Genomic DNA, 12,679 nt, shown 5'->3' on the forward strand with positions numbered 1-12,679 from the left:
TGACCTCAGGCAAGGCACATTTCTGTGCCCTTAGTATTACATTTAGTCATTTGGTTTGGCAACAAGCAAATGATAAAATTTTATTTATCTTTACAGCATTAGAGATTCCTTAGAAAACGGTGTCCTGAAAATACCAAACTGTGGTATTATTAACGATCTTTTTTTTATTTATGTAGTAACATCTTCTCATATTGTATCTGAAGAAGCTAATAGAGAGTGTTGGGATAGAAAGGGTTTGGGGACAGGAGAAGGGCCCCTCATATGCTCAAAAGCCATTAACTTAAGTGTATCTTTTAAAGTTGCATTGAGTTCTAACTGTATTTTCTAATTTTTCTATCTGGGAACTCTGATATTGCAGGTAATTAAATTCATCCTGAGAAAGGTACACATGGCTTATACTGCCACATTTGAACAGAATACTAAAATAGCAAGCCGTGGGAAGTTTTGTTGGTTACCCTGAGCATCAGGTAGGCATTGACCTATTTTAAACAACACTGTGACTCATCTCAAAGCCCCACATCTTAAGTACATTTAAATTGAAACACAAATACCATAGTATAGAGATTTTTCTCATTTCAGTGAATACACTTCCTAAGTCACAAAACCCTCTAATTTGAGGTGTACCAAAAATAGCACTGATACATATGGAGCCACAAATTCACAGTTTCCATAAATAGCCACTTTGCCAAGGACCCATTTCTAGGACTAGAAATTCACATAGTACAGTGACCACGTTTTGATGTCAAGAAATCTTCAATCACTATTCTAGGGCTATAAAAAGAAAATCTAAAATGAGCTTATTTCTAAATTTGCCAGTTCTTAAATATCACAGTCAAAATTTTTAAATCATTCTACTGTTGTGCAGAAAAAAAATGGCAAGGATTAGGAAACCAGTAATTTCAAGGAAGTGGGCTTTCTTATCTCTTAAGGAATATGGTCACAAAATAACAAAAGGTCCTTGGAGAAAACAGAGTTTAAGCATTTGCGCTGAATAGAAAACATCTAGTTCAGTATAGCAAATACTTCTGAAAATATGAGAAACAAATATAATCTTCAAACTACTAAATTCACTTTGCTTCCGTCCTCATCTACCAGTTTCTCCTTATCTTCTCCAAACTCGTCTGATTTCCTTCACATTCTCTAGGTATCACAAAAAGGAAAAGCATTTTCCACAATAAATGCACTTAAATTTCTACCTTCAATGCAGAAAACTGTGAAAATGGAAACACATAGAATAAAAGCAGGAAAAGCAGCACCATGAAAAAAAGGCCGAAGTCAATACACTCAAGTATTGACATCATCCAGCAGTGAGACTTGGCACAAATCATTCAACCCCTCTGGGCCACAGTTTCCTCTTCCGCAAAAAAGGAATTAATATCTGCTTGCTTCAAAGACTGCTACAAAGATTAAATGAAATTATCCCTGTAGTCCAATGTGTGTTGTAAACCATGACGTGGTAGGGAGACGTCAAATGTTAAGTGGCATCTTATTTAAAGCAATGTAATTAAACTTTTCCTGCCAAGGGCGTGGGGCCTAACATCTCTTATTTCTTTCTTAAAAGCAGAGGTTAGCAAAAGCTAGGGAGCTATTAAAAGCAAAGTAGCACCAAGAATGAGAATTGCCTCTTCATGCAATCAGAAGTGTAGAAAAATAATAAGAGTTATTTAATGTGTAATGCCACCATCTGTCAGGCAGTTTATTGTACACTGATGGCTTGTGTTTGCTATGATGTTGGAAGCTATGCTGCTGGTATTTCAAAGACCAACAGAGTCACCCGCTGTGGACAGCTTTCAGCAGAGCTTCCAGACTAAGACAGGCTGGGAAGAAAGGCCTAGCAGTCTACTTCCAAAAATGAGCTAATGAAAATCCTATGGATCACAACAGGATATTGTACAATATAGTGCCAAAAGATGGGCCCCCTAGGTTGGAAGACACTCAAAATGCAGTGGCCACAACAATGGACTTAAGCATACCAATGATCAAGAAGATGGCACAAGACCAGGCAACACTTTGCTCTGTTGTGCATGGGGTTGGCATGAATCAGCACCAACTCAATGGCAACTAGCAACAACATTTAATGAGTGCAATTTAATGCCTTGGATGGACCAAATTACCTTTGTTCTACATAAAATCACCTCTGCTCCTTCAGAGATGGACCTTTCACACTCTGGAAAACACTAACCTAGAGAATCCTTGTACTTTTAGCATTCCTTGATTTTTGTTGCTCAATACTTTAGCCAAAGTCACAACTTAAGTCAGTTGTGAAACTGGGTTAAAAAGTCTCCTAACTACTGAAGCCCATGGTCAGCTAAGCCACACATCATTCCTTAGTTTTTAAAGGTGACAGACTGGATACCAGTGACATAGATCTCTCAAACGGTTAATGACCTCAGGGAATTGGGGTTTCATTACAGATGGTTGGTAGTGGAAAACAAATTTTGAGTTGTTATCAAAATTAAACATCTCCAGATGAATGATTGGATCAATTTGCTAATCAGGAGAGTCCCCTCTGTGGTTAATCGTGTATAACATTTATGTGTGTTTGATACTGCAGAACTGTCTAGATCCATCCATGTGAGTTACCTATCAAGTAGAAATAGGCCCAAGTATGAGTGCTCACATCTTGACTCCTCAGGAAAATTAATTGACAACACAAATGTCATGTCACACTCCTGCTTAAACCTTTAATGGTCTCTCATTACTTGTGGGGTAAACCCCAAAATCTCTAGCATGAACTCCAAAGTCCTGTGTGATCTTGTCCCTGCTCATCCCCTCCATGGCCCCATTTTGTTCCACTGTTTCTTTCGCTCTCTGGGCTCCAGCCATATTGACTGTATTATTTCCCAGGCCACCGTAACAAATTACCACAAAATGTACAACTTAAAACAACAGAAATTTATTCTCTCACAGTTCTGGAAGCTAGAAGTCCAAAGTCAAGGTATCAGCAGGTCCATGCTCTCTCTAAAGCCTCTAAGGAAGAATTTTCTCTTCCCTCTTTCTAACTTCTAGTGGTTGCTGGCAATGCTTGGCATTCCTTGGCTTGTGGTAGCATAACTCCAATCTCTACCTCCACCTTCATGTGATCGTCTTCCCTCTGTGTGTCCATGTCCACCTTCATTTCTCACCTGTGTGGATTAGCGTATTAGCCTGGGCCCTGCATCACTTCTAAGCAACAAATTTCTCTTGCTTTCATGTTAAAGAAAATTTTACAACTTCCTGCCCGAGCATCCGCAGCTCTGAAAGAGGCAGTGGCATTATGTACTTGGTATAATAAGAGGCAGCGTGATGCAGTGGAAAGAGCATGGAGTCAGGAGAACTAGGTCCTGGTTCTGGCTCTGCCACTTATTTGCTATGTGACCTTAAGCCAAGTCATCTGGCTCTTTCTAGCCAGAATGTCCTGCCTGTGAAATTGGGCAGATCTCTTACCAGAAGGCTCCTGTAAGCACCAAATGAGATAATTACTGTATTTTACTATTTTATCTAGGGGTTGTTAGTACTGTGATTATGAAAGCAATTTGTAAACTATAAACTGTTAGGCAAATTATGACACTGTTGCAGCTGATACTTGAGAGCAGCTTTACCTTCTAAATTTTGAAAAGTACCTGTTAATTACAAAGTAAGTTTTCCTTTCTGCCATTTGACAGCAGGTAAAGACAGCACAACAAAGTTGGTGGGAGAGGAGTTAGCAATGAGCTGTGATTGATCTAAATTCAAGAGATAATTGAACATCGATTGGATATGACATATCTTCCTGGTTCTCATTCATTCCTCTGTAGTATAAACACTATATATATATATATATATATATATTTTTTTTTTTTAATAAAGGAACCAGTATGGTATGTCCTTGTGGGTCAGGCTTTTGTTTGATGTAATACAGTGAAGATGACCTGAATCATAGATGAAGTCACTTATGTGGGTTGATTTTAGAGAAAACTTAACTCCAATTTATGCTCATTGATGCTTAGAAATCCATTAACAGGATAAAACTTTTTTCTGCAATTAGAGATTAAGTTGAAATCTAAATCTCTTTCAGATAAGTATTATAATAAATTTTTACTAAGATACGAACAGTTGATAGGAGGCACATTTTTAATATAACTTGGGGAAAAAAGATATCAGACATATATCATATAAAAGAAAAAATGATGAATAAGTGCTAAACCAAACCCCTTACTTCATTAGATTCTAAGATATTAAAATGGATTTATTTTATAATGCATCTTTTTCTAATTATCACAGTCAAAACAACTATTGTGAGAAAAAATACAAGAAGAAGTAACCCCTGCTCAACGAGAATCCTCACAATACTTTCTTCTGTTCTATAATAGCTCTGGGTTGACCTGCTTTTGACCTTGTTTTTAACTTGCAGACTCATAAATGAATCTTTGAGGGACCAGCTATTGGTGACCATACAGAAGACTTTCACCTACACCCGGACCCAGGCTCAGCACCTCTTCATCATCCTCATGGAGTGCATGAAGAAGAAGGAATTGGTATGTAGACAGTGCCCCCCGCAGGTGGCAGGGCACTCTGTACACTCCGTCTGCCTGCTTCACCATTTTCTTGAATCACGTTATCAACTGCTTTTTCTTTCTGGCAAAGCTTACAACCGTCCTCAGTCTCCACTAGCTCCTGCAGTTTCCTCCCTCAAATAGCAAAGACACTTCTTCTTCTACCCTGGGTTTAATGAAGTGTGTGCCGCAGGATTTGAGCATCATTTCCTTTTGGAGCTCATCCAAATGCTCTGATGGCCCACCCAAATGAGTTGACAAGACGAAATAGGTTTCCTCCTGGAAAACGCTTCAGTTGATCCTCTCTTAGATTTGGGGCTTCACTTTGCTTGTGAGTAGTGAATCACCGATGGGCTTTGTGTCAATTATCTTCAGTGATGCAGGGCCCAGGCTAATACGCTAATCCACACAGGTGAGAAATGAAGAAAATTACCCAAGGAATGCCAGAAACTTCTGTAGCTTCTGAAGCATCCTCCAGTATCTTCATCACTGTTTCCAGTGTTGCTTACATCTGGGCAAAGTATCTTACAGATGTGATGTAATCACCAGAGACGCTCTTTTAGGGTGAATACTAGTAACGTCAGTGAACATTTGAGCACTTGGTGTGAACCAAGCAAGTGTACTAACACGTGATCTTTGCAACCATCCCAGTGAGAGAGGTACAGCTATTATCTTTTTCTTACAGATGCGGGAACTTGTAGAATTTGATTTCTACGGGAAGTGTTTTTATTCAGAAATTGTCTCATTGAAGTAAAGGTAGTGAATCACCCATTCTGGGCAGATGCCTGTGAGGCAAGTGTAAACACAGACTGTTCTCAAGGCCTGAGGTCAGAGTAGATGCTGACAGTGGGGCACAGGAGCACTTTAAGCCTGCCACGTAGGTTTTGGGCAATCTCGAATTGGACGGAGCATCCTGGAATGATTTTCTCTGGAAACATCAGGGAGCGCTCCTCTTCAGGGGAGCACAGGCTGGACCCTCACAGGCTCAACCACAGGCAGACAGATGGGTAGAGGGGAGCGAGCTGCCTTTCAACCAGCCTCCCCAACTAGACAATAAGCTCCTCAAGCACGTGGACTGGAAACATCTTGCTCACAACTGTGTTCCGGTGTCCAGGGCAGTGCCTGGCACACACAGGCGCTCCCTGAGACTGCAGGGCGGAGGGAAGGGAGGAGGAAAGGAGGGACTTCTCAGTTTGAAGCCAGCTATTTAGAAAAAAACTGATTGGAGTGGGAGTAGTTGTCTTAGTTTCCTAGGGCTGCTGTCACAAAATACGACAAAGTAGACGGCTTTAAAGAACAGAAATTTATTTTCTCTCAGATCTGGAGGCTGGAAGTACCGTATTGATGCCTTCTGAGGGCTCTGAGAGAGAAACTGCTCATGACTCTTTCCTAGCCTATGGTGGCTCCTGGCAATTCCTAGAGTCCCTTGGCTTACATCTGCCTCCCTTGTCACATGTCCATCCTTCTTGTAACTCTCCATGTCTGTTTTTGCTCTTTTGTAAGACATCACCCGAATGCGATTAGGACCCACCCTGCTCCCCAATATAACTGATAACATCTTCAAAGTCTGTATTTCCAAACAAGTCATATTCACAAGTACCAGGGGTTAGGACTTTAACGTATCTTTTTTGGAGGACACAATTCTATCCATAATAGTGGACAAGACCCATCTCCAGAAAGCATTCCAAAATGCCTTTGTGAGAAGCCTTTCAGCAGCTCCCAGGTTTCGGATGAGGGGAGTGGAGATGAGAACAATGGAGATATCACCTCTAATCCTTGAGTACCTGTGGACCCCAATGCACAGTCTGACTGTTCCAATGGGCGGATGGGACACAGAGTCAAAATCGCTGTGGTCCCAGGAGAGCCTCTATCCACTCTGAAAGAGGCACCGATGTTCTCCCATCTCAGGTCTGGTTAAGTCCCAGCATTGCAGTTCACAGGCTTCCTCTACCCAGGGAGGTACCTGAAATCCTGAGCTTGGGCACACCACAACATGGCTTTTCCTCTGACTAAGCACTAATCGTTTTCTGGTGCTAAGGTCAGTGCTAATTGTCAAAACTCACTACAAGGAAACGTCTCAACAGTCTCACACATTTCCTAGAAAGGCAGTTAGGATTAAAATTCTAGGGGCTAGTTCAAAGTCATAAAACCAAATGAGGCTGAATGTACCTCTCCAGGTATTTCATGGGATGATTCCTCCAGATTCTACCTGGTAATCTGCCTAATAATTGTCATCTCCCTTCATCATGGTCCCTGCTGAAAAGGTCCGTTGCATTTTAATGGGAGATATTTATTGCAAGAAGTGTGAGGTATTCCTGGCTCTAGGCTGAGGGAATTGTGTTCTTAGCAAGCAATATATTGTGTTTATCTCCAAATCACAGGGCAGAAGTAAATGAGGGATTTTTAAAATCATAGTTGTAATTAAAATAATTTCTAATTTTGAGGGAGGGTTTATATGCTGGGACAGATGCTTTATAAACAAGATAGACATGGAGGCAGGTATTTTTCTTCCTTTTACAGGGGTCAGGGAGGGAACTGAGGCTCAGCAAGGTGAGGAGGTGCTCACACAGCCAGGGAGAGCCCAGCTGGGACTGCTTTGCTACAGAGCCTAAGCGTCTTCCCTTCCCCATGCTGCAGAGTTTAGCACAAAAAGCCAGGAAGCATTATATGGTGGAGTTCCCCTCACATTCTTTTTATTATCTTTACAAGCCAAATGGGATATAATATTCTGAGGTCAATCTAACCACAGAAACCCTGGTGGCATCGTGGTTAAATGCTACAGCTGCTAACCAAAGGGTCGGCAGTTCAAATCCGCCAGGCGCTCCATGGAAACTCTATGGGGCACTTCTACTCTGTCCTATAGGGTTGCTATGAGTCGGAATCGACTCGACAGCCCTGGGTTTGGTTTTTTTTTTTTTTTGGTATCTAATCATGGCTGAGTTCAGAGAAGGGATTTGGTTCTAGAGCCGTTCTGACATCTTTCTCATTCCAGCATTTTGTATTAGCTTAGATAATAAAGATCGATACTATGGATGCAGACGTAGCCTTGAAACCTGGGCCTCCAGGCCTGTAGCCTCATGGAGAATATGCCTTGATGGGCCCATTGTGGTCTCCTAGTGGGAGAGGGGGTGGGAGCAGCCTCTCATGACCTCATCACAGAGATTCGGCTATATTTCTACTCATGCCATAGAAGTTCATGAAAATGTTCACTTCTCCTCTGCTTACTTCCACCTTGGGAGAAAACTACATCTCAAAACCTGTCATCTTCTACAGAGAGATATGCACCCCTAGAAATCAAACTAAGCTAAGTTTCATTATTGCTATTGAGTAAAATATAAAAATTAAAGAGATTTTAAAAACTGTCTAGAAAATCAAAACCACAATGACCTCTGCACCCTCACTAACCAAAAACCAAACCAGTTGCCATAGGGTTGACTCTGACTTATCGCGACCCTATGCATGTCAGAGTAGAAGTGTGCACTATAGGGTTTTCGATGGCTGATTTTTCCAAGTAGATCACGCAGCCTTCTTCTGAGGTGATGCTGGGTGGACTCGAACCTCCAACCTTTCAGTCAGCAGCCAAATGTGTTAACCATTTGCACCACCCAAGGACTACTCACCCCACTAACCAAAAAACCAAACCCACTGCTGTCGAGTTGATTCTTACTCATAGCGACCCTATAGGATAGAGTAGAACTGCCTCACAGTTTCCAAGGAGTGCCTAGTGGATTTGAACTGCCAGCCTTTTTGATAGCAGCTGTAGCTCTTAACCACTATGACCCAGGGTTTCCACTAGGATGGCTATCATCAGAAATTGAAAAATCACAAGTGTTGGTGAGAATATGGAAAAATTAGAATCATCATCTATTGCTGATGTGACTGTAAAATGTAGCAGCCACTTGGCAAACAGTTTGGCAGTTCCTCTTTTTATATAATTGTCAGATTGTGTGTTGCACATGCCTTCTTCCAGTTTGGGGTTTGTTTCTTCACAATATTTATGGTGTCCTTGATAAACAGAAAATCTCTAATGTAGTTAAATCTATCAACTTTTGCTATATGATTTATACTCTTCGCTTCTTGCTTAATAAACCCTTTCCTACTCTGAAATTTTAGAAAAGTTCTTCTATATTTTTTCTAAAATTTATATAGTTTCATCTTTCACATATCTGGAATTTTTTAAATCTCTAACACACATCTGTATCTTTAGCACAACTAGGATAGATTTGTTGTATATGGTGTGAGGTAGGAATCCGTACTGATGACCTCTTGGCCCACTGAACAGTCCGTCCTTACATATAATGCCAGCCCTATCATATATCAGATGTCCATAAATGCATACATGTTTCTGAATTCCCTTCTTGTCTATTCCTGCACCATTGCCTTATTTTACCAGTAAGTGTAGCTTTATAGGTCTTTGCATTATAAGGCAAATCCCCCCTCCTTGTTATCCTTCTCCAGGTCTGTCAGCTATTTTAGCCCTTTCTCTTATATATCGAGTTTAAAATCAGCACATGAAATACACACACACTGCTGGGATTTGGATTGGAATTGCATTGAACATATAGATTTATTCCCTTCATGCTCAACAGAAGACGCAAGTTTGAAAAAAAATCAAGGACCACAAATTTCAACTCCCCAACTTCTTGGATAGTGGTGACCCCATTATGACTGTATTTGATCCATGCTCTTTTCCTGCCTGGTATCAAAGGAAGTAGTGTCCCCTATTCTTCTTGAAGGTCATTCTCTAAACTTAGGTTACACATCCCATCACTTCGCACTTCTTCTATGATCTTGTCATAGAAATTATACATTTCTTGAACAGCATCCCTCTTAATTACTTGCTCTCCAGTGGTTTCCTGTATTTCTCTTTTCTGCCTTTCTAAAACTTCAATGACATTGTGCTGTTCTGCTCTTCTTCTACTTTTCTAGCTGTTTCTTCTTTTTCCCTTGCACTTCTCATCGCTTTCATCCATAAACATAGAACATCCCCCGTAGCGTTATTCTTGGTCTTTTTTTTCTTTTAATCATTTTTTAGAGAAATGATTTAAAATCTCCCACAGTGATTGTGTCAATTTCTCCTTGAAATTCTGTCCATTTTTGCGTTATATATTTTGAGACTACGTTACTAGGCTCATAAACTTTTAGGCTAGTTATACTTATTTTGAGGTTTTTTTTTTTAATCATTCGGTGACATTATTTGTCCCTGATAATGCCTTTGCTTTGCATCTCAGCTTGTCTGATGTTAATACACCTATACTGTCTTTTGTTTAGTAGAGAATTTACTCTTTCTCCTTTTTACTTCCAATCTTCATTTCCTTACGTATGAGGTGGGTTTCCTGAAAGCAGCGCATTGCTTTGGTTTTTATTATTATATTGTAAACATTCTTTTTAAATGGTGAGCTTAGTCTATTTGCATGCATTCTATGCCATTAACCTTGTATAACTTTTAAATTTTTATTCTCCCATTCATTCATTAAGATAATCACCTGATGAATCTTTAAGCATTTCACTTTAATAGAGTTTTCTTTTTGGTGATTTCATACGCCTCCCATTGGCTTCACCAATAACCTCTTTGGAAATTATTCACAGAGCTGTATTTCTGGCCCTAACTTTCAACCCCCAATCTCCACAACCACAATGGCAACTTACAGTTCGATGTCTCGCCTGGTTATCCCATCATTACTTCAAGTTCTGCATGTCCAGAAACAAAATCAACCTCTTCGATAGCCTCAAGCACCCCCGACCCCCACCCACAAGGCTCCTCCTTCCAACTTCCTGTTTTGTTGCCACCATCCTGCCATGCCCTTAAGCTGGGCAGCTTTGGCTCTTCCCTTTTCCTCACTGCACCACCAGACCACCCAAGCCAATCATTGCCAAGTTATTCTGATTTTCTTTTGTCAGTGTCTCTCATGTTTTCTTTCTCCACTTAGAATACAGTGCCACCATCCTCATTCTGACTTGTTTTGCTTCACCTGGAGCATTGAAATGGTTTCCTACCTGGTCTCAGGATCTCCTCATTCTCCCTCATACAAGCCACCCTACACACTGCTCCAAGTTTAATCATATTGAGACTCTGTTCTGATTGTCATTCCCTTGCTCATGTATTTTCAGGAGCTTCATTTTGTTACTATTAGTGTCCAGACTAGTTAGCCTAGCTTTTGAGGTTCTTCAGTCTTAGTGCAGCCTGGGTAACAACCTCACCCTCTCTGTTACTTCCCTTCACCACCCTGTTCCCCCACCAAATAGTTCAGACTTTCCAAACTCCCATAGTTTCCTTGGATGGAAAATCATTCTCACCTGCTGCCATTTCTATGCGCTCAAATCATATGGAACTGCAAGCGTCCTAGCTGTAACACCTCACAGTTACTAACTATGCCTTCCAACAGAGAAGTACATGGTGTAATTTTACAATCACGTGGTAGCCTCTGCCCGAACCACTCGTTGGCTGATGCTGTCATGCCTCCCTGACGTGTTTTATTGTTTGTGTAACACCTGCTAGGATTGGTGGTTATAACAACTTGAATTAAATAGTAGTTATTCGAAATGCAATAACGAGCTTGAAAGCAACTGATCTGGTGGCTGGCAAAAGAAAAAAAGGAAGAAGAGATTCAGTAATTATCCACTGAACACACATCTGGGTCAAATGGACTTTATGCATTTTGCTTCTCTTACACAAATGAAATATTCAAATGCCAGACTCCTTTTCCTATAAAGGTGAAATGTGAGCCCATATGTAACTATGTTGGATTAAGAAAAAAAACGCTTGTACTAATTTGTTGCCTTCTCTAAAATGACTCGTTAGTACAACTCTATACATGGAATAAAGGAAATTTGAATTTCATTCTCATTAAGTCAAAAACTAGCGCACTTTGTAGTTTTCCTACTTTATTATTATTTGATTTTTGGCAAATTGCTTCAAGCATCTTCATAACTAAGTTATTATTTATTATTACTTACCCCTACCTTTCTTACCATTGGCTTATTTTGGCTCTATGTTGCATATTGACTATTTATGGGTGAGTTCATAGCCTGAATATAAAAATTTTTTAATGGATTTTCTAATCAAAATTTATGTGGTAAAATTAATTTTAAAATTTAATCTTTTGTGTACTTCTTTGGGGCCTTTGTCATGCATTTCACAGCCTTTATGGTATGATAACACGGGCTTCCTTCATACTTCCCTACCCAAAAAAAAAAAAAACCAAACCCGTTGCCATCAAGTCGATTCCGACTCATAGCGACCCTATAGGACAGAGGAGAACTGCTCCGTAGAGTTTCCAAGGAGCGCCTGGTGGATTCAAACTGCCAACCTTTTGGTTAGCAGCTGTAGCACTTAACCACTACGCCACCAGGACTTCCATACTTCCTATAGCTGGTGCTTATTTGCAATTATGGCTCTAAAATCAGGAAGCAAACAAGCAAAAATAGATTATTAAGTATGTTTATCCAGTTCATCAAGTCAGGATATACAGGAATGAAAATAAGCTGATTTTTTTCCTTAAGCATCGTCAGTCAAGAAGGTCCCAAAGACCTTACCAGAAGCAACCAGTAGACATGGAGAAGAGGTAGTTTGGGGGTGGGGGAAGAGTAATTAGAGGGGCATTGGTGACTGCCTTTAGTCGGAATATAAAAGACACTCACCCTAGTAAGATAAACTTAAGGGATAAAAAATAGGTCACTGTTATATCCTAGCAGCTGATTAACACGTCATATCATCACATTCTCATTTGGGAAGGGTATCTTGATGCAAAGAAAAGCCAAGGATACATAAAATGTATTAATGGAATAAAGAAGCAAAGATAATAGGTTTTCATCCTTTTTTGTAACTACACTGTAGCATTTTACACTATCAACCTCTTCTTTCTTCAAAGTTACTTTTCAGAGAATTCCATCATTTTAGACTCACCTGATTCTGTTTGCTGCCATTTCTCTTTCCATTCCTAGTTTCTCTTCTTTCTCCCCACTCTATAAACAAATGTTTATCAAGGATCAATTCTTGGCTCATTTCTCTTCCATTCGCTATTGCGATTCCCGTTATTTTCATGGAGACAACACATAAATGCACAAATATCTAACCTTGCCTTTCTCCAAGTTCCTGCAAGCTCCAAATCCCACACTTTCATTAATACCCTCATTCTTCCCTGCCTAGACTATTGCTATTCCCT

At 40.2% G+C, this 12,679-nt stretch overlaps 1 protein-coding gene across 2 annotated transcripts in view; it reads left to right on the top strand.

The window, feature by feature from the left end:
• The window catches only part of TRPM3 (transient receptor potential cation channel subfamily M member 3), a 996,165-nt gene that overhangs the window by 759,160 nt on the left and 224,326 nt on the right, over window positions 1–12,679 (top strand). For both annotated transcript variants that reach the window (XM_023544757.2, XM_064291228.1), the window contains exon 8: window positions 4,373–4,496. In XM_023544757.2, the coding sequence (XP_023400525.2) occupies window positions 4,373–4,496 (124 nt within the window). The remainder of the gene's footprint in view (window positions 1–4,372; window positions 4,497–12,679) is intronic.

Source organism: Loxodonta africana, chromosome 9 (assembly GCF_030014295.1).
Source record: "Loxodonta africana isolate mLoxAfr1 chromosome 9, mLoxAfr1.hap2, whole genome shotgun sequence".
Taxonomy (NCBI): domain Eukaryota; kingdom Metazoa; phylum Chordata; class Mammalia; order Proboscidea; family Elephantidae; genus Loxodonta; species Loxodonta africana.